Below are 23,304 nucleotides of genomic sequence, written 5' to 3' on the forward strand. Positions count from 1 at the left end.
CTGCAACATTTCGTGCAGATTGGTGAAACAGTGTGGGAACATATGCGAAGCCACAAACCCAGAAATCCACACATTTTCACTTATATTTATATATCGATTAATAATGTGGTCTTCTCCCTTCCAATAGCTGGCCAACCCGACTATCTGCCAGCGCAGCCCTTCTGCTTCCAATCATTGCATGGCCAGTGTATGGCCCTGGCCACCCATGCCTACATTCTGTGTGCACATCAGCGTGCACCCCCCGACCCCACCCCCCCCCACCGGCCCATAGAGAAGGATTGAGGCAGCTTACCCACCTGAAGATGCAGCCGGATGAGCGAGGGTGGAAGGTTGGCAGGCACCTGGCTCAGCTTGTTGTTGGACAGGATGAGTGTGTTGATGGAGTCCGAGCCGTTAAACGCATCTGAGGGCAGGCCTTCATTGGTTAGCTGGTTGTTGTGCAAATACACTGACCTAGAACACCCCAAAACAGAGGACACCTCATTAGAATCTCTTGTCGTGAGTGATGATCCCTTTGCACCCCTGCACCCTTCCTGACACTCTTTAACGCACATTACCTCAGTGAAGGCTTCTGCCCCAGGGTTAGCGGGTAGATCCAAGTCAACAGGTTGGCAGCAAGGTCGGCAATCCTCAGGGTGCTGGGGAGGAGCCTGGGCGCCACTGTGAGCTGCAGAGTAAGATCGGGGTACAGTGTCAGCCCCCCGAAGCCTGGAATACTGGAAGGATTGCACAGAATACTGGGAGCAATGCTGGGCAGACTGGGAACAATTCATAAGAAACTGGGAAAGATGCTCCCTTCTTTACCTTCAGAAGAGTTACCAAAACATGGCTGTTCACCCAATGGGATTAGTATTGCCACTGTACATAATCCTTGTTCCTGTCCTTTCCCTGTACTAACGCTGTGAGACCCCCGGGATGGGGCGTTCTCAAAAATGTACAAAATAAATGCAGGCCATAATTGGAACAATGAGAGAGATTCATAAGATAAGATAAAGTCCTGCCGGGAGACCTTGCTGTGTTAACTTATCCAAATGTGAATAACTTCTATATTGTGATGCACACTACATGTGTCCTAACGTTTAAGTACGTGTTGCTTTATTTTGTATCTTTATTTAAAACATGTGGTGATGAAGAACACAATGGAGTGAAGGAATATAAAACCAAACATATTTTTTGGTTACTTTATAAGTGTTTTGTAAGAAACGTATCACTGAGGGGGCGTGGCTAGGCAGCACACGATGAAGACGTGTCTGCTGTGAGCTCTGCCGTTGGGCCCCCTTCTTGGCGTTATTTAAGCAGTCCTGCGCATTTGTATGGCCTCCAAGCACACGAAACTGGAGATAAACTTGGCAGGACCCCATGGATCGTGGTTTTGAGCAGAAACGGAGCAAGGGCGCGGTGGGGATCGCCGTGACAAGGTAGAGTCCCCCAGAGACAACGGCTGCAGCCAAGATGGCGACACGCGCCATTCCGCCACACGGCCGCGGGAGACTTCGATGCTCGGAGCTGTGACCCTCCGCGTTGCGACGGGGAGACTTTGAGAGCCCCCCTGCCTCTTGACGGGTAGAGCGCCTGTGACGCAGCCCGGACCCGGGCCACTGCTGGGCTCCGTTGCCCCTGGGGACTTTATTCAGCCGCCCGCTTGCACGCCTGGTGGAAAAGAGATCCTCCTCACCCTCCGACCATCGGAGAGGGAGCAGATTGAGCCCTATATTGGTGCAGGAGGACAGATGCAGTGAGCGACCGCAGACAGGTAGGTGAGCCGAGAAACCTGGAGCCTGCTGGTGCTGGGAGCGTGCGGAGCTCCGGGCCCTGCATCGGAACCCGATAAACCATGGAGCTAACGATCGTCTTTATACAGCGGGAATTCCCGCCCTCCGGCCCTTGCGAAGGGGAGACCGGAGGTGCGCTACTGAGACCTGGGAGAGTAACGGTGCTGTTTCGGATCCCGAGGTGAGTCCCCGACCCACTGGGGGGGAGACAAAACCCCGGCCGTTGCATCCAGAGGAGAGGGGCTTCAGAATCCGGTGCTGGGCTTCTACTCTCTACGATACGCAGAGCGGGATCACTCGCGGGGGCGCTGGGCTTCTTGAGCTCTGCCTGCAGCGGTTGTCTGTGAGTCTTACGGAGGTCCACCGCTTTACTGCGAGTCCCGGTGCTGGTCCCTCATTGAGCATTTAATGCCGGATGCTCCCTCCACACAACACTGTGAAGCCTCACTGACTTTAAGACCCCTCTGCCCTCTTGCAACGTCCTATCTGGAGATTTGCGATTCGCTTCCCCAGCGATGCCTAAGGCGGGTTCTAAAAAGAGAGATCAAGTGCAAGATATAAAGGCTCTCCTGACATCCCAAGGGGCTCCTAAACCCCAGAGATATACAATATCAGTAGACATTCACCCGGCCCCTACCAAAGACCCTATAGCAGACATGGCCCTCTCCAGATCAGACTTGGAAGATATGCTGAGAGCACTTAAGCAGGAGATCACTCAAGACATCAAGGCAGAGATAACTACCTCTAAGGACACACTACCCAGGTCTTTAGCGGAACTCACCTCCCATTTAAATGGTATTGAGACCAGAGTGAATGACCTAGAGGACACTACCTGCGAGTTAACGCATGACACAGAGGTGCTCTCGGAACGAGTTCGAGTGATTTAGGACCATCTCGAGGAGATCTGGGCTAAACAGGCATACCTCGAAAATAGATCTCGGCGCAATAATGTGCGCATTCGAGGTATTCCCAGCCAAATTTCTGATCAGGAATTGCCAGACTATGTTAGCGACCTGTTTCAAGGCCTTCTGGGTCTAGCCCCCTCTGACGCCCTGCTACTGGACAGAACTCACTGTGTGTATTCTTCTATACAGCAGAGGAGAAATCTTCTCCCGGACGTCCTGATCAGAGTCCACTATTTCCGCCAAAAAGAAGAGATTATGATGGCGGCCAAGAAAACAGAATCTATTCAGTTTCGAGGTGTGTCAGTTCGCCTATTTCAGGACCTTTCCTCATATACTCTAGCCTGCCGACGCCACCTGCAAAAAGTCACCACATGGCTTCAGTCACAGAAAGTCCGCTACCGCTGGCGGTTCCCCTGTAAACTACTCTTTGACTTTCGCAACCAACACTATGCGATCTGTACAGAGTTGGAGGTGAGGGAACTGATGGCGTAGACTGCTGAGACATCCGCGCTGGATCCAGAGGCTCTTCCAAATGAAGAGTCCATCCTCCAACCTGACACACCAGATAGAAGAAGGAAGCCTAGGGGCTGGAGGCGAGTAGGTGGTCCCACCTTGCACAACGAGCGAGCTACGGTTGACGGTCAGACTCGCCTGGCCCCGATCTTCCCGGGCGGCCGCCCTGATTCTCCTAGCCCCCTGCGGTTGGATGAAGTCCCTGCCTGAAGGCGAATGGAAACGATTCTGAAACAAGGGCACATCCTCAGCTTTACTGAAGAGAACATGGAGGTAGAGCTGTAACCTGAATGATTGACACAGCCTGGAGCGTGGAGTTTGGAGTCCTGGCAGACTTGAGAAATACTAGTGAGTCCGCTTTTGCGAGATAGAACTGAGGGCCGTGCGGCCTGGTACGGGTCCCCTGATTGGACTTGAGTCTCTGGATAATCGTAAGAGAGATCACTTTTGAGGGGGGTTTATGCAATGTGCGGGACTGCATGTGGTTCTCAAAGTGGGGGCACCTAAGTCGGAAAGCGCCCGAATTTGCTGAAGGTTAACTGTAGTTCCAATGGAAGTTGAGATTAGCGAAAGCTACTTGCGACTTCTGGTTATCATATTTCGAGATGTCGCAGCATATTGTTCAACAGTGCAACCTGTTTTCTTCATCATTTTTTCCTATTTTGGAACACTATGGTTGGGTCTGCCTCGGATAGAGGCTGTCAGCGACAGACCAATTCTTATAATGTCGGTTTTAAACCTGCAATATTGACAGGGTACTCTGATGGATGGCTCAGCTGGGATGAACTGAATGTCTTACTGAAAATTAGCTTCTGGGCTTCTCAGACCTGGGCTGGGAGGGTGCTGAGGGAGGATGGTGTGTGATAGCAATCTACGTCACATATGTGCACTGCACAGGAGAATATTGGGATAATGACACCGACTATAGTCTGTTTGACCCTCAATGCCCAGGGCCTCAATTCCCTGATTAAGAGAAGGGCGTTATTTCACTGTCTGGGGACATATAATCCTATAGTAATATTCTTACAAGAAACTCACCTGTGACCGGCGGATGAATTTCGCCTGAATGATAAACTCTACCCGACCAAACTCTGCACCTCTTCGGGGACAAAGAAATGTGGTGTGGCCATTCTCATTCGGAAGGGGACACTGTTGACAATTCACAGCACTTGGTTGGATAGAGGGGGAAGATATGTCTTAGCGATAGTCACATTATATGGAAGGAGGGTGACCCTATTATCACTGTATGCACCAAATGTCAATCAACACCAGTTTTTTGCCACCATATCGGGAGTGCTGAATGAACATGCTGAGGGTGACCTTATAATTGGGGGTGATTTTAACGCGGTAGTTAACCCTTTGGAAGATAAGTCTCTCCCTCCAACTCCGACAGACAAGAAGAATTTTGTGGCCTTGACCTCTCTCCTTAGGGAACATTCCCTGATTGAGGGATGGAGATTTTTCCACCAGGGTGAGCAGGATTATACTTTCTTCTAGACGCGCACTTAGAGAGGTCCGCATGGCACAGAAAGCTCTTGAAGTCGAGCAGCCTTGGGTATAATGTGTACAAAGCAATACTACTATTCTAGGGGGAACAAGGCGAATCGATTGTTGGCGGCCAAACTTAAACAGCAGGCAAAGCGCAACCATATAGACTCTCTAAAAGATGCAGAGGGGAGGCAGATCTTAACTGAATCAGGGAAACTTCGAATTGTGGAGGAATTCTTCATAAACCACTCTGCCACCCATGCGTCTGACCCACAGTAAGCTAGGGAATTTATTCAGAAAGCTGATCTCCCACAGATATCTACAGAGTTTTGGGAGTCTCTTGAGACCCCAATAACCTTGGAGGAGACAGAAAGGGAAATTCGCTCCCTCCCAGTAGGTAAGGCTCCAGGGCCGGATGGTTTTACTAATAAATTTATAAGACCTTTCGGGAGGAATTAACCCCCCATTTAATGAAATTATTCAACTCAGTATGGAGGGCGGGGGTGGTCACTGCATCCATGGCAGAATCAGCTACGTCACTAGTGTTGAAACCGGGGAAAGATCCTACAGATTGTGCCTCCTATAGGCCTATTGCACTATTAAACACGGATGCTAAATTGTTGGGGAAAATAATAACGAATCGCTTAGGCCCGGCCCTCCCGCCATTGATAAATAATGACCAGGCAGGCTTTATATATAATCGATCCACCTATGATAACATACGCTGTGCCATCAACCTAATTGCCCTCGCCCGAAGATCCCGGGTGACCTGTCTATCGTGTCCCTGGACGCCCACAGGGCTTTCGATAGTATGTCTTGGGAGTACCTGGAATTACTGTTCCGGGCCAAATCCAAAGGGGTTTGGATTTGGCCCGGAATTCTCCAGACTAATATTCTCAAATTTTCTAATTCCCTCGACCAAAATTAAAGTTAACAAAAATTGGACTGCCCTAATTGAATCAGCCAAGGGTACAAGGCAGGGCTGTCCTTTGTCCCCATTGATATTTGCCTTAGCAATGGAGCCTTTTGCCCAGCACATTAGACTACATCCAGGCATCCAGGGTTTTGAGGTAGAGGGGCAATCCCACAAAATCGCGTTACACGCAGATGATCTACTTTGCTTCTTACGAGACGCCCCCCGCGCACTTCCGAACCCTTTTAGGTCTCTTAAACCAATTCGCTATGATATCTGGCTTCAAGATAAATCCACCTAAATCGGTGGGCATGCCTCTGTCCGAAGACTTTGGTAGACTAGAAGAATTGCGAGCACTAACGAATTTCCCCTGGTCTCCAACGGAGATTCTGTACTTGGGAGTAAAACTGACCCCAACATACACAGGCCTCTACAGGGTGAACATTCCCCCTTTATTTAAAGAGTTGAAGGAATGGTTGCGGCGATGGGACTCCCAGGAAATCTTGTGGCTGGGCCGTATTAATGCGGTTAAGATGACACTTCTCCCGAAATTATTATACGCCTTTCACTCCTTGCCAATAGCCATCCCAGAATTTGAGCTTATAAATCTTCAAAAGGAGATATACCAGTTTATTTGGAGGAAGAAGAAACCATGTATTCCCGGTAAACTCTTGACAAGGGGAAAATTATTAGGAGGACTAGGCCTTCCCTCAATACCACGCTATTACAGAGCTGCGCAGGTAGCCGTAATGCTTTCCTGGAAAGACTCCCTAGACCATCCCAAATGGCTAGAGATAGAACAAGCCGCTGCTGCGCTACCTTTGGCGCATCTTCTGTTCCTTCAGAAAGAAGCGCGTAATTTTAGGACTGGAATACTACCAACCACCTTGTCCACCCTGACGAGCTGGGATAAGGCACGATCGCAGAGGGGTATCCCATCAGGACTAGGGCCACTGTCCCCTATCACCCAAAACCCGGCTTTCACCCCAGGCCTTGCACCCGCAGCATACCGAACCTGGTGTCGAGACAAACCTCTGTGCCTGAGAGATCTATACGTAGACCAGGAACCATTGACTTTCCAGGCATGCAAAGAAAAGTTTGGTCTCCCAGAAATGGAACGCTTCCGGTACATACAATTGCGCCACTGGCTTACTAATAGAGACACCCGCCGAGCAGCCCAAAGAACCCCCCTTGAAAATTCTTGAAGGTCCCCAATCCCATAAGATTTCACTATGTTATAAACTTCTAGAAAAAGCCTCCATAGAAGAGAAGCTCCCATATATGAAAGCTTGGGAGAGAGAGCTGGGCCTGGAGATCTCGGAGGAGTCTTGGCAGCGTATCTGGCACCGTACCCAGACCAGCTCTTGTTGTACCCCAATAAAAGAAAACGCTATCAAAATCTGCTTTAGATGGTACTTCCTCCCCAGCAGACTTCACTCCACTAATCCAGAATATCCGGAAACATGCTGGCACGGATGTGGTGAGCGAGGATACATGGCTCATATGTGGTGGCATTGCCGGATCATTCAGTCATATTGGCTGGAGGTGAGATCTACAATCAAGGAAATCATGGGTTCCCTGCTCCCCATGGACCCTGGGGTGTTCCTGCTCGGAGATGCCCCAGAAGATGGGTCCTTCCCTATGTCAGTGCATAAAGCAAGCCTAATCTCCCACTTATTGGTGGCTGCCCACATTACTAGGGCTAGATTTTGGAAAACGGTAGAAGGCCCACATCTAGCATACTGGTGGTTGAAATTATCGGAATTGTTAGGTCTAGAAAAACTTACAGCAGTACTGGAAGGGAAACTCTCGAGATTCCAGAAGATCTGGCACCCCTTCCTAGACTTTGTCTCTGATAAAGAGCATATGTACTTCCGACCACAACTCTTAAAGCACTTAATGAATTCTTGAATTGTCCATGGTCCCATTAACTTTGCATTTGCACACTTCGGATGGAGGAGATACAGTAGTGGTAACTATGTTTAGGAATTTTTGACATCCTCTACTCCTCAATGAATTTATGGTTTACTCTGGTTAAAAGAGAGATGATTGACCCAATGAACTCAACTTAGCGTATTAATTCCTTCTTGTTTTTTTTGTTTGTTTTTTTTCTTCTTCCTTCTTCTTCTTCTCTTTCGCTCCCCCTTCCCAGCTCCTTTGGAAATTATTGACCCTTGCTCTGGTGTTCTTGCATACATTGTTTTGCTCTATTTACACGTCCCAATGCGGGTTTTGCTGGAGAGGTATTTGTGCCAGCTGTAGATATGCCTGCAGAATTAAAATGTTCTAATGCACTTGTGTCCAAGCTGGCTAAAGAACACACCAAGGGACAAGAACAGGTCAAGGGTTTTCATTAAACTTTCAATGGGCCCAATGGCCGTCCCTCTCCGCCTCATCTGAAACCTGCTTCCTGGCTGAGGCGTCTCTAGCCCCCGGTTACCAGAAAGTGATTGTTTAACCTGAAGAACCCGAATATGCTAGATATGCTACGATATCAACCTAAAGGTACTTGGCCTTGTAGAGGAAGAGCCAAATACCCCTACCAGAAGCTCTGCCCCCTTGTTGCCCATATGCTGGGAACCGTAAATTGCAACACGTGCAGTACCAGTGAGGATGCCTGTACGGCAAAGAATTCTTGAGACAAGGTATCCATTGAGAAAAACCTACATGCATTCACGAAGAAATAACAGTCTTCTGGACAAAGTGCCGGAAGAAGTATGAAAATGAATGAGAAAGAGGACTGGTGACATCACGTAAAGTAGAACTGATGCACATAGAAAAAAGACAAAATGAAAGAGGAACCTAAGCATTCTATAAGATCTGAAGAGGAGGTGTCGAAGTTAAGCAACATTTTGAGATCGAAATGAAGATTCCCGTGCGAAGAAACACTAAAGAAAATGCAAAGTCATTTTACACTTGTACAGATGCTGTAACGCAAGTAGACTAAGTAATCCTGAGGCTGGCTACATAATGAATAAATTGCGGCGATGCACCAATGTACATACATAGGAATGTATAGAATCTGGATGTTCTACAATGCACTTTAGTAAGCTTAAAACCTAGTGAAAAGAAGGGGCTTGAGTGTGGCGCAGTTGGAAAATAGCTGATGGCGAAGGAGAATTCAAGAAAGGCTTAGCTGGCGCAGCACCAAGAGTCGAGGCCACCGTGAGCCTGGTTGTCTGTCAAGAAGCTACATGAACATGAGAAAGAAACAAACTTCTGTTTGAGGTGGAATGGAAAAACACTGAAGGAGTCAAGAGTTCATCATTTAATAGTATTATATGCAACGAAGAGCACGAAAATGTGGTCTCCAGTCACATGGTCAGATTGAAATAGACTTTGGGTCGAACTACACCAAAACCAGAAGATAAGGCCATGCCACACTCCCTTTTATTCTCATGCACAGTGAGCATCTACAAGGCCAAGTTCAAAGCCTAATTGAATGGCAGACCCCAGGAGTGATGATAGATGTTGGGCTAATTGGGTGACCAGGCCAACCCTCTCAGCACCTGAGGTAACCAGCTTGCGTGCTGCTAGCAAGTGGAATATTCCAGAAGGATACGAGCGTGCCAACCAATTATACAGGGCCACGTATCCAAGAGCCCTATATTTTGTGTAACCAAAAGAGTGTCGAATATTAGTATGGCATGGACGATGACTTGCACTTGGGATGAGCTTAGTTGTCCACCTGATCTTATAGACCCAATCACAACCCCCGTCAGTATGGAACGTATACCTAGATGTTCCTGTTAAACCTATCACATCCCCATGTAGGTTTTCTTAGTTTGCCACGTAGTGTGACGTCAATGATGACGAATATATGCTATAAATGTGTGTTTTTTCATGTAACACATTGAGAGAAATCGAGCAAACGTCTGTTGATATTCGTTGTAACTCCCTGTTTTAGATAATTGTTACTAAAACAGTACTAAGTGTTGCCAACTTCCTGAGTCGGTTTGATTATTGATGTTTGAATAAGTTCTGCATATCCATCTATCTCTAAGTATTGCTACCTTGTTTTAAAGGGCCCCAGGTCCGTGGGTTCACGTGGTATCAGAGGTAGGATGGTTAAATATCCGTCGACCCAGTAGGCCTTTAAGGGTCTAGGAATATCGGACATCCTCCGCCATTTAGCTGGAGGACCGCGAGGCTTCCTGTGGATAGCGGTTGAAAAAGTTCTTGCAAGACATAAAGAGATAGGTGGGATGGGTCCCTCTTTCACAAAATCCCCTCCTGGTTTCTACAGGGAGCTGAACGGACCGAAGGTGACGGTAGGCTGGTTGAGGAGGAGACGATCCCGAGGGTCAGGAGCTGAAAAGCAAACGGTGAGTAGATTGAGAAAGGTGGCAAAAAATGAATGAGCATTGATTGGGGAAAGTGATATTGGGAAGAAAGTAACAGAGCGTTGGTGGGGTATTTAGTTAACGAAGAAGAGCGTCACATAGAGGTATAAATGATGAGGCGCGTCACAGGTTAAGCCCATAATCCTACGTTCAAGGAATGTTTAGAAGAACTTATTTCAAAATCCAAGTGGATAAATAGGCGACAAGCGAACAAGGTTTGCTAAAGGAAATAACTTACACCCAATCGTGGTAAAATGTAGGGGCAAGAATAGCAGCGAGGAGCGCTAAGAAGAGATTTATGTTGGGACCGGCCAGTTTGTCCGTTTGTGTATTGTATGTATTATATGTATAGAGGAAACAATGAGATGTCGAGGAGCGACAAATGATAGATTGTGTTAAGGGGTTGAGAGTTATTTATTTATTTATTTAGTCATTGATGGTATTGACTGAATAGGTGTATCGAAGTAAAGAGAGACATAAAGGTTTGGAGCGGCGACAATAGGTGCATGCTCATATTTCATTGTTTTTATGAGAAGTATCTCTGTGTAAAATAACAGTAAGTATCGACACTCGATTGAGACTTGTCACAATGGAGGATGTTACTCCGCTCATTTACCTATGCAAACGGCTGCCAAAAACACGCACCCAAGCTTAAGCAATATAGTACGGAATAGGTTAAGCGCACAGCAGATAAAATGTTCATGCCATGGCCACAAGGGGGATCACTGTCAAAAGCAGTTTTGCAACATATGACCACATACTTGCAGGCTGCCTACACGGGAAAGAAATTGGAGAAAAGGTTAGCTAGCCTTGAGCTTTGGAAGATGTATCAGGAGGAACGGGAAGACCTGCCTCCCGAAGACTGGATGCTTAACCAATGTTAAGAGGGGGGTGTTGAGCCTTCTGCTCCCCCTACTGCGCCTGAAATAAATGGCAATAGTACAAAAGATGAAGGATTGTATCCATTAAGGGAGCTTCAAGCAGCGACAGGATATAGTAATCCGATACATGAGCCGCCTGTGTATAGCTGTGACAAGAGCTCAGAAACAACTCCAGTAAAGGATGTGATCTCTAAAGTCCCATGGGACAAAGAGAAAAGTGAATGGCCGAGTGTGAACCTAGATATAGAACAGGAAATTAAGAGATGGAAAGGAGAAAAAGACAAAGCTGATGAGATAGCGCTCATACGGAACAAATGGATGGGTGGTTTGATACTGCTCAGACTTGATGGGAAGAGCATCGAGGAAGTAAGGCAAGGGAAAGAGGAAGATGAGCAGGATAGAAAAAGACCGGGAACGAGAGAAGCGATTGAAGGAAGATGAGTGTAAAAGAAAGAGTAAACAAAGACGAGAACAGATGTATCAGGAAGAACAGTTAAGAAAGGAAGAAAGAGTAGAAGAGCAAAGAAGATATGACAATAGAGAAAGAGCAATCGAAGAACCAGATAGGCTAGAAAAGAAGAGAGTAGACGAGGAAGAACAGAAATTAAGGGATAAAAGAATGCAAAGAGACGAAGAGGTACGCAGGGCAAATGAAAGGAGAGAAGCGAAAAAATGGGAAGAAGAAAGGGTTAGAGAGGAAGCAAGGAAACAAAGGGAATTTGATGAAGAAATAGAACGAAAGAGAAGACAGAGGGCACGCGACATTGATTCCATCCAGAAAGAGCTAATGGAACCAAGTCCAGTAGTATTATGTGAAGACATAGAGGAGTTTCTCCTGTCACAAGAAGTGATGCCAGGACCCTCTAGTGTAAACCTAGAGGAGAATTTTGAGATAGGAAATATCAGAGACAGAAATGAGAAGGCATATCAGGAGATGAGTACCAAAAGTGAATCAAGAAACAGAGGGAAAGATGATTGATCTGAAATGGCCCAGTCACGAGGCAAGGCGGGAAGCTGGTTTAGTCTCGAGCACAGAGCCTTGTCTTTGGACAGGCTGACTCTAAACAGAGATGAGAAAGATGATAGCCATACTAGTTGGGGACAAGATATGTCAGATGAAGACAGGGAAACCTTCTGTGAGGAGGAGGCTAGTGCATGCAGTCCTGAGAGATGTTTCCAGACAGACAAGGAAGTAAGGTGGTCAGACTTAGAGTAACCTAAAGAAAGGACGCCAGAGCCTATGGCTACCCTGAGCGACCTAAAAAGCGATCTCATAGTGAGAGGAGAGAATCACCACCATATGTGAGCAGACTGAGGTCATTACCAGGAATAAGGTAATCAGGAACCATTGTCCCTATTATGGATAGGCAGACGATGGGAGCCGATTGCAATTTTGGGATTTCACAATTCCTCTTGTTAGAAAAAGGAGGGACAAGACGGCAGTATATCCCATGGCCCCAGATGGATAAGGACAATTTAAAATGCGAATTGCCCAGCTTAACGATGGGGGTGGGGAAATGGATCTATGAATTTGAAAAATGACAGAAGGAAATACTTAAGCTATTTATTTTTAAATGTTTTTATTGGCATTTGTGTAGGAACAGTGATGCATATATCAATTGATTCTTATTCCTCAGTACATGTTATGTGTATACATATAATACATACATGCCTTTTGAGAACCACTTACCACAACAATAAACACAAACTTTCTTCACTTAGTAGGCAAATAAGTAGCTTAGCTTTGTTTTGTTCACTGTAGATGGACAGGTGGGTCATGCAAGATACTTATTGTTGTTTATCGGGGTTCTGTGTTGGAAGCTGTGCCCTTGGCATGTTAACCGTTCTTACCTTTGGGTTCCTGCCAATCTACTAGTAGCAGTTTGTCGTTCATGGGGGTTTGTCATCCGAGGGGCTAGGATGCACGCCATGTCCATGAATTTCACCACGTGTTTGGACTTGCTATCTCCAGAGTATGCCCCCAGCAAACATATTCTCAGATTCCAGTCATATCGCGTAATCCCTGCTCTTCTACAGGCATGTTCTATTCGCACCCAGAACCCTTGTATGTGCACACAACCCCAAAACATGTGTATTAGGTATGCTTCTGTAGTGCCACACCAGTGGCACTTTGGTTGTGTGTTGCTGTTGAATTTAGCTACCCTATGTGGCGTCATGTAGGTGCAGTATAATACATTCAGTTGGATTAGTCTAAAGCGAGCATTCCTGGACACATCCCGGGGGAATGACAATATTCATTCCCATTCCCTTTCTGCTATGACTGCCTGTAGGCATCTCAAATTAGCTGTTGTGGCCCTCCCGGGTACATAACCCGTCTGGTCCAGATGGATTGGTGTGGTGATCACTCTTTTGAGGCGATCTGCAAGGATCGCAGTGAGTATTTTTATGTCCTGGTTTATCAGTGCTATGGGTCAATAGGATTCACACAGTTTGTGGTCTTTGCCATGGGAAGTATGAGTGCTTGTTCCATCGATTCCGGTAGGGTGCCCTTTTCATACGCTTCCTGCAAGACCTGTAGTAGCCTTGGTGCTAGTATGTCAGTATATTCTTTGTAAAATGTGGGGGGCAGTCCTCCACAGCCTGGTGCCTTACCTGTGGGTAGCGAGGTTATGATCCCTTGTATTTCTAGTAGCCTGCCCGGTTTATCTCCCTGACCATGTATTTTTTCGCTGTATCTCCAGAAGCTAAAGTCCCCCAGCTTCTCCCATTGTTCCATACATTGTAATCTCAGTTGCATGAGGGCTTTTTCGGTATCTGCTCCCAGGGTTTTGTGCTTTTCTAAGTCTGTGATCTTTGCCTTGGAAATTTAGTTTTCTGGTGTTTTTTGGGTGCCCCCTATTGTGGCTATCGCTGCACCTCTTATGCCCACTTTATATGCCTCCCACTCAACACTGGTGTCTTCTACACTGCCCGAGTTAAGCTCAAAGTACTGCTCTGATCCGGATCTCAATGTCTCTCTAAAGGCAGTGTCTCGTAGTGCTTCCACTCTGAGTCTCCATGTGGGGATGGTCTTTGGGCAATCTATGAGGGCTCATTGGAGTATCAGGGGGGAGTGGTCAGATAGTGTCCTTCCCTCATATGTCGCGCTCATTATATTCCCAAGGTGTTCTCTTCCCGTGAAAATATAGTCTATTCTTGTGTATAATTTGTGTACCCCGGAGTAGAATGAGTATTCTTGTTTAGTGTGGTTCAGCCATCTCCACGTCTCTTGCACTTCCAGATCTCTGGTTAGTGATAGTAAGGCACGGGCTGAGGGTGAGTGAGTCTCTCTTATGTGGTTTGACCTATCCATGGTGGGGTCTAAGACACAATTAATCTCCTCCCCAGATCCAATGTGCACCTATGTATGTGGCCAGAAAGGAGTAAAGTCAGCGATAGAATGCAGCTGCATTGTGATTGAGTGCATAGGTATTTATGATACAAAACTCTGTTTTATCTATATAGCCATGTAAGAGTATGATTCGACCCTCTGTGTCTGAGTAGTTATGGAGAAGTCAGAAAGAGGTCCCTGGTGCAATCCATATGATCACACCTCTAGCATAATTTGAGTATGCTGAGGCGTATCCTGTGCCCCTCCATTTGCTGGGGACTTTCTTTTGTTTGTCTGGTGTGAAGTGGGTCTCCTGTAATAAGGCAATCTGAATGGATTTTCTGCGCAGGTAGGACAGGATTCTCATCGTTTTGACATAATTGTTTAAGCCTTGCACATTCCATGTGGCTATTCTCAGGTTTTCCGTCAACGGGAGTGTTTTACTCGGGCCCCCTTGTGTCCTCTCTCCCCTTGTGCAGTCCTGGTGAATTGGTCTCAAAGATTCTGATTGCCTTCTTCTGCCTTGCGCTATGCCATATTTATAGTGTTGCAATCTCTGTTGCCTATATTTATGTCAGCTTATTTTGTGTTTCCCCCTTAGTGTCATTATCTTTACCCTTAAGTTGAGGTCTCCAGGCATTTGGTTCTGTGCTGGAGTAATTTGTGACTCCTGAGTGGTTTATTCTGCTCTGTGACTGTAACAACAACCATAAACCGTAACTAGAAACTTGTTGCACATCGGTGTGGTTCCGTAGAGGCGCCCCCACTATTACCTGAGGGTCGTGGGTGTCGGTGGGTGGACACAGTTTGTGCCCTTAGTTCATTTAAACTTGGTGGGATGACAGTCCTGTGTAGGGTCCGAGTGTGACGTCTGTGGGCTCTCGTGCCTGTTTTCTGCTTGCCCTCTTGTGTCGAATCGGTCTTGCTTGATCGAGTCTGGTTGGGTCTTGGAGTCAAGATCCTGCTGTGTCTTTTCGTGTTCATATTGTCGGTAAGTAGGCGTAGTTGTAGAATAGGGTGCTCAATTTGTTGAGTTGTTCTTCCTGGACCCGTTTGCGTTTCTATCGGGTAGGTGGCCTAAGTTATGGTCATCCATCCAGGAGTTCACATCTTCGGGAGTGTCGAAGAACCAGGATTTTCCATTGTGGATTATTTTCAATTTAGCTGGGTAGAGGAGCAGGTACTTTATGTCTTGTTGCAGCAGCCGTTCTTTCGTGGGTACATATTGTGCTCTCCTTCTCTGGACCTGTACTGTATAATCAGGGTAGATAGCTAGGGTCACTGAGTTTCTTTGGATCACTCCGCCAAGCCTCGAGAACTCCAGGCCCAGATCTCTAACGCAGTTAAAGTCGCCCCCCCCAAAATGAAGAAGCATTCCTGGCATGGAGTTATCTCAGTACATAACGTTTTAAGGTGAGATGGGATTCTGTGATTGGGGAAACAGGAGTTTACTATGCATACCTCTCTTGTTCTATGTGACCCTGTAACATCAGGTACCTCCCATCTGCGCCAGCCTCCATCTCCAGCAAATGGAAGGGCACAGTGGTGTTTATCCACGTAAATACCCCGCAAGCGTATTTAGAGTATGCCACTCAATACCCCTGTACCCCCAATCTTTGCCATCTTGTCCTCCGTGAGATGGGTGTCCTGCAGTAGGGCAATGGACACCTTTTTCCTGCTAAGAAAGGTTTTCACGCAGTTCTTACGCAAATATGTGCCCATCCCCTGTACATTCCACGTTAGTGCCTTAATGTTAACTGCCCTAGTCACAAAAAACTGCTCCTTCCCACTCCCCCTACTCTCTCGCCCAGCCGCACACCACCTTCACAACCGGCCCCGCTCTCCTTCTTGGTCTCCTTAGACTCTGCCATTCACCTGTTTTTTGTCACCTGCCAATTCACACAACCATTCCTTCTCATTTATCTTTGCACGTGAAGAATATGAAACAGTCCAAACAAAAAACAGACCAAAACATTTTCTCCCAGCAGCTGCACTTTTCATGGAGCGCTCAGACGCCCATGCATGTCTTCGACCCATCCAGGCCTTTGTGTGCGAGTAGAACAGTGTTGGCAACAGGCCTGCACCAACATTTGCGAGGGTTAGACCTTTGTGCCCAGGGTAGGTGGCAAGATGCCGCCCCGTCTCTTCTATGTTTCACTGAAGTGGCTCGTTAGTACCTGTTCAGAATCAGCAACCAATAGCCATAATTGTAGTAACATTCAGGGGTTCCCACTCCCACCTCCCCCTTGAAACTAACTTCCATTCATGTGACCGTTTCATCCTCTTTGTCCAAGTTATGTTCTAGCCACATAACTGCTGCAGCCGGAGTTTCCAGGTCGATTGCCCGGCCTTTATAGATCATCTTGAGTCTAGACAGATATATAAGAATGTATTTTATTTTTTGCTGGCTTAGTTTTGCTTTACTCGGTACAAATGAGTTCCTGGCTCTTTGGACTGCAGGCGTATAGTCTGGGTATATGGCTATTGTAGAGTTGTCACAACGTATCTCACCCACCTCCCGCAAGTATTTTAGTATGATTTGCCTATCTTGGAAGTTTAGAATCCTTGCAATCATCGGGCGAGGGTGAGACCCCGGTGTGGGTCATTTCTGTAAAGACCTGTGGGCCCACTCCACCACAAATCCCTGCGAGAGGTTGCCCATTCCAACCTCCTGTAGCACAAGGTCTCCACAAATCCCATGGGGTTCAGGCCTTCCAACCCCTCAGGAACTCAGAGCAACCTTACCTTGTTCCTCCGGAGTCGTCCTTCAGTGTCTTCAGCCCGCTATTCCAACACAGCATTTCTCCTCTCCAATCCCTTCAGCTGTATTTCCAGGTCTTTCGTGGACTCCATAGTCTCTTTTAAGCTAGTATCTGCGGCCGTTACCCTCTACGCCAGATTGCATATGTCTTGTCTTATCAGTTGCATATAAACTTCAATCTCCGTCTTGATAAACGACTTCAGTGCCGCTATCGCCTCCAACACTTGGTCGTCTTTGCCACCTGTCACCGGTGTTCCCATTTCTGTCTACACCACAGCGTTGCCCTGTGTTGATTTGCAAGCTCTGGCAGCGTTATTAAAGGAGTCCATGATTGTGGTCTTGTTGTTCCCTTTAGATGGGGACATGTCCCTTGCCTCCTTGCGTAGGAATGAGCTTCCAGTAGTGACCCAGTACCTGTTCTTTGTGCCACTACGTAATTACCAGACCTCTTCTTTTTCTGATCTCAGCTCACTGTTGTGCCCGTGGCTGCAGTCTATCCATTTGCCCCATTGCATCGCCTACAAAGCTTGTGTGCATTGGTCATTGCGCCCTTGTGGCTACCCCTGTGGCTGCATCTCTACCACCTGCTTAACCTCTTGGTCTTTGGGTGGGAACATCACTGCAGGATTACCTTTTTCACTCACTGCTCCCCATAGCCAGTAGCCCCATCTGTTGGTATTCTGTCAGCTACCACAGCTTCCCCAGAAAAGGCTCTTAAGGCACCATTATGTAGTGGTTTCCCCATGCCACCCTGGGCTGTGTGTGGGTGGGTGCCGCTTTCCACGTATAGTTCTTGTACACTCTCACAGTAGGCAATTCGTTCAATGAGTCACGTCTCTGCGCCACCTTCACTGGGGCCGCTGGTGTTCCCCCTCTCCCCGCCTTTGCAGCAGCCCATGTAGCCACTTGTTTATACTGCACTGTGGCTATTGTAGGGCCGCAGCTATCTGTCCCTTATTTGATCACTTAATTTGTGCTCCGCTGCTGTCACGGATTCGCCGAGTTTGTATGTCCCATTGCACCCAGACTGTCTCAGCAGTTAATCCCCATGCAGCACCAGATCCACAATGCCACACAGGCGCTGCGATCCGCTTTACCCAGGTGATCCTGTGCTCCTGATCAGCACTTACCGCTCAATGCTGCCCGCAGCGCAATGGGGCCATGCCTCATGCAATGCCACTCAGAGCGGGCCTCCTCTGATGTGATCCCCTCGGTACCTCCTAACGTGGTCTCTGCCGTGGTGCTACTGCGAATGTCCTTGAGAGTGGTTCCGTAGCCTTATAGAGTCGGGATCCCGCTGCCACGATCCTTGGGCTCCCTGATGTTAGCGTTATCTCGTGTCATCCTAGTCTGGAGGCCCGCTCGTTTCCCATGCTGCCCCGCTCAATACTTTCCCTCCGACGTGCAGCAGGACTCCGAGCCACCATTACCCTTCGCCATGTGTGCACTCGAGTCAGCCTCTCCGAGGTCCAGTGTTCTTAAAGCTTCGTTAGTTGAATGCGCTCCTCGTAGTTCTTCCCAGCGGGTCGCAACCTCAACGCAGCCATCGCTCTCCTACGTCCATTAGCAGGTTTGGGCTGCGTCAAGGTGAGCCATTCGTGACTGGCGATCTATCAAGTCCTCAATAGCCTTTCCACACTCACTAGTTCGCTTGTTGCTGGTCCCTTTGCTCTTTTAGTGCAACGCCAGGTGCCAGTCACTGGCGGCTGCGCAGTTGCCTCAGACTCCTCCTCGCTGTGCTCTCAGCCGCTCTACTTCGTCCACCATCTTGGTGTACGAAGGGACCCTGTCTTCCGCGGTCTCTCCAGCCTCAGTGAAACACCGATTGTGAGCGAGATAACTGCAGGGGTGTAGGCAACCCCTTCCCACGCTCGTGGGTCGCTTTTCAACCTCTCCAGTACTGCCACTCTGTTACATTGCAAGATCGTAGCAGGATCAAAACGGGAGCTCTGTCTCCACACCTCTTTACTGACATTATGGGTATTCTATCAGCTATCCTTAGGGAAAGGGCTGACGACATTTGGACAAGAGCAGGATACTCAAGTGTCATAGCATAGAACACAGCGCATGATGGAGCGCCGTTACATAATTGCAGAGCGGCAGTCTGGAAAGCGCTTAGAGTACAATATCTTGATACGTCAGATATGGGTGCAATCATGGCACGCAAGATGCAGGAAGGCGAAGATCTGCTTGCTTACATTCAGAATTTTCAGCTACAGTGGTCTTTGGAAACTTGAGGGGGGAATTCAATACCTGTATTCTATCATATTTTGTGTCAGGGGTTGCCAGAAGAGGTACAGAGACAGCTCAAGAAGCTGGTGGGTATGGAAGCAAAGCCATGGTCAGAAATACAGCTGACCATGACGCACCATTGCTGATTATTGCAGGAGAAAAATCAAAAAAGGGAAGATGCTAGGAAGCTCGAGGAAGCTAAGCTAGTACAGAACAAAATTGTCAAAATATGCTATAGAAGGGGCGATGTTGACCAGCGGAGAGGGGCTGGGCACACAGCAAGTCGTGGGGGTGCCGTAGCCAAATAATCAAGGCAGTCGGATCACAGAGAGAACGGATTCAGGCCAAGAGGCAGGGGAACAGGTTTTAGAGGAAGAGGAGGCTTTCAGAATAATCAGGGAAGCTTCCAGAATAACCAAGGTGGTTTTCAGAATGTGCAGAATGATAATCAAGGCATGCAGGGAGGGTAGATTAGAAGACTCCCTCCTGTGTTTTGGACATCTGGAATGACAGGGCACATTGCACGAACATGTGGAAGCCAAGGGTATGTACAGAATGGGCAATTCTCAAAAGGGGGGACACCTTATCCTCCAGAATATAGCCCACAAAGTAGGGATGGGTTTACCCAAGATCAGACAGCGTATGAAGCATAAGTGTCACAAACACAACAGGCTTTGCAACCACAGCAACCACCATTGAATCTGCCACGAGGGAAGTCACAGCATGCACCCATGCAGATACAGCAGAGTACAAACACAGGACAGTTATTGACTCCTAGAGTAGAGGGGGTCACTGTCACAAGAGGAATCCTTTTACAGGTAAGGGAATAAGCATGTAACCACAATAGGACAGCTCACAGGGTGACTTGATGTGCTCAGTACTATCGGTGACGCCAAATTCATGGCGTTAAATCCAGGACATGAGGCAGATCAACCAAATTGTAGAGGCAGAGTTTCCTCTAGTTCCGAATCCTGCAAAGACTGTATGTAGTATTCCCCCAGAAGCACAATATTTTACGGTGATTGACTTGGAAAATGTGTTTTTCTCAATCTCGTTGCATAACGATTGCCAAGATCTTACGTCATTTACGTTTTGTCAGAATAAGTTGAAAAGCACACGTTTGCCCCAGGGGTACTGTGGGTCTCCATCGATCTTTAATAGGGTCCTGCAGATGGAACTAAGCAATATTGATTTGCCAAGGGTTGTGCGGCAATACATAGACAATATTTTAGATTGTAGCACAACAGAGGAAGAGTGGAGACGAGAATCGATTCAGCTAATGATTATTCCGGCCAGCAAAGGAAATAAAGTAGATAAGGAGAAATTGCAGTATTGTCAGGAAGAGGTGTTGTAAATAGGTCAGTTCATTTCGCATGATGGAAAGAAAGTTACACCTGAAAGAGCTGAGGCAATCATGAAAAGTCAAAACCACACACAATAAAGCAAATGTAGCAGTTTTTGGGACTGTGTAATCGTGTCAGAGCAGGGGGATTTGATTATAGTTCATATACGATGCCCCTTTTGCAGGCTCTGAAAAAAGCACAGGAGAATAAGGAAATAATTGAATGGACTGAGGAGATGGAGGAAGGGTTTGATGAATTAAAAAAAGCAATTTGCACAGCTCCAGTTTTAGGAATTCTCAATTATTCTGAGGAGTTCTTTTTTATTTTCGCACACGAATGGAACAGTTATGTCAGAAGTGCTCACACAGAGAACCACATTGGGGCACAAACCCCTGGCATATTATAATGGGATTTTAGACACAGTTATGAGGGGTCACTTCCCTGGTGAACAATCGTCAGCAGCAGCCGCATTCGCTATCCAGAAGTCTGCAAGCATAGTGATAGGGTGTTCCATGACTTTATTTGTTGAGCATGCTTTGTTTGCTGTTTTGGAGAGACCTAAGGGTACACTGAAGTCTCAAAGAGCTTCTGCTTATGTGGTGGTTATATCAAATCCAGCGGTCAAGATAGTCAGGTATAAAATGGGGAATCCTGCCACATTTGTAGCCGAACCACTGGCAGCAGATGAGCAACTGCATGAATGCTCAAAATATGAGGAGTTTTATGACGAGATCCCGAGGGTAAAGGAGAATGCTTTAGCAGCTGGGGAGGTTCTCTTTATTGATGGGTCTTCGAGAATTTATCAAACTGATGGAGAAAGACATTCAGGTTCAGCTGTGGTAAGGCACTGAGCGAACGGGGAATTTGAAGTAGTAGCAAGTGTGAGACTTCTGTCTCATTTTGCAGCACAAGCTGCAGAATTGGTGGCGCTTATTGGCACGCTCAAGAATCACACAGGGCAGGAAGTGGCGGTGTATAGTGACTGCGCCTATGTGACATCAACCCTGCACGCATGGTTAGCACGCTGGAAAAGGAGGGGTTAACTCTGAGCAGACGGCACTCCTGTGCATCACGCCACATTATTGGACAGGCTTATTAAAGCACTACAACTCCCAGTAGCCATCGCAATAGTTAAGTGCGCAGCTTTATTTCACACGGAAATCAAGCCACAGACGAAGAGGCCAAAAGGGTTGCATATTCATCTGATATTTCTAGTTTCGATACTCCTGATGAGAAGGAAAGAATTGTTGTAATAATGGATGTAAATGAAAGGTTTAAGAACACAGTTGTCAGAAAACGCTTCAGGTCTCGTGGTACCCCCCCAGTTACTCTGTCCTCCCGTAGACAGAAGCGTCTTTTACGATCGAAGGACGGACAGGGGGCGGAGTCGGGTTCTCCACGTGTTGCTCGGGGCAGTCGTGTTCGTCGGAAACTGCATTTCCGACGCTTTGCGTGGAAGATGCCTTGGAGGTTACGTCAGTGGGTGCGTAGTCTTCCACCTGATAGCGCACGTACTGGGTCATGTGATCGTCTTGTTGCCGGTAGTTTGGGTACTTAACCATCCGGCGCCAGTTACTCGCTGCTTCTGATCGTTTCTTGACAGTGGCTTTTCTCTTGCTTGGATTTTGGTGTTTGTTTTTGACCTCGGATTACGTCTTTTGGATACGCTCTCGGATTGCCCTTACTTGTCTCGGATTATTGACCTCGGATTGTTCTATGGATATTCTTGCCTAGTGATTTTGATTAAGTAGAGTTTGGACCTGGGAGGTTTGGAGACCTCCTGCCTTTTTTCCCTTTTGTTCCTTCCTTTTCCCTTTCCTCTGTTTTCCTGTCCTCCCTTCCTGGGTAGTCTTAGGCGTCATAGGCGTCCTCGTGCCGGCGGGAATAGGCTTGGTGCTGGACTAGAGACTTCCTGAGCACCCCATAGGCGTCCTCGTGCCGGCGGGAATAGGCTGGGTGATGGATTAAAGACTGCCTCGAAACCTTCGTGCCGTCTGGACCAGCGGAGGATAAACTTCACACGTATGCAGCGGAAGACTGGAAGGGGATACATCGGAAACGACAACCTCTAGAGAACCAGGGTAAGATACCTTACCTTCCTTACCATTCTCTGTTTCTCGCTATCTGGTACTGATTGCATATTTTCTTTTTATGGTCTCCAGAATCCAACAGTCTAGAGGATAGTCTTGTGTGAAACACTTCTGGGTCAAGCCCGTCTCATGCAAGTTGTTGGAAGGTAATTTACCTGTTGGGGTTGAGCATTTTCGTCCTTGTCAGAGAGAGGGTATATGTGGTTGTTAATCAGTTGTCGTCTTCTGCAGTTGTTGGAAGGTTACTGGATGTCTCTTCTGTTGTGAAGCCTGAGGTCCGCACAACTCTCCCGATACCAACGACTCTACATCATCATCTTCCGATCAATTAGTCTCTCAGTCTGTCCTTTTGTACCCCTGAGAGACACATTGATAGGAAGAAATATTTTCTTCACAACGGGTCAACAAGGAGCCGTGCTTAAGGATATCTGACAGAATCAGAAGCCCTTATCATGGATGTCGCTAATGACCCGTTGGCCGTTATGGTGCAATTAGTGGCCGACCTACGTGCCGATATGTCGGCAGCTCAGGCTGATACCCATCGGCGCATTGATGAAATGCAGGCTGGTATCAGGGAAGTGGTTACAGGATCACCGTCGTTGGCCTCCGCTTCTGCTCCAGGTCAGGCAGGGTCTTCAGCCAGACCAGATTCTACGCATGTTTATATGGCCGCTCAGTTCCCGCTTGCTCCCCCGGAAAGGTTTACTGGAGATCATAAATCTTTTCGGACCT

General features: G+C 47.4%; 1 protein-coding gene across 1 annotated transcript in view; it reads right to left on the minus strand.

The window, feature by feature from the left end:
* Nucleotides 1-23,304, minus strand: part of PODNL1 (podocan like 1) — an 867,675-nt gene that overhangs the window by 416,318 nt on the left and 428,053 nt on the right. The window contains exons 5-6 of the mRNA XM_069604378.1: nt 558-667; nt 297-453 (exon numbers count right to left, since the gene is read on the minus strand). Of these exons, the coding sequence (XP_069460479.1) occupies nt 297-453; nt 558-667 (267 nt within the window). The remainder of the gene's footprint in view (nt 1-296; nt 454-557; nt 668-23,304) is intronic.

Source organism: Ambystoma mexicanum, chromosome 3q (genome assembly GCF_040938575.1).
Source record: "Ambystoma mexicanum isolate Mex_15411 chromosome 3q, UKY_AmexF1_1, whole genome shotgun sequence".
Taxonomy (NCBI): domain Eukaryota; kingdom Metazoa; phylum Chordata; class Amphibia; order Caudata; family Ambystomatidae; genus Ambystoma; species Ambystoma mexicanum.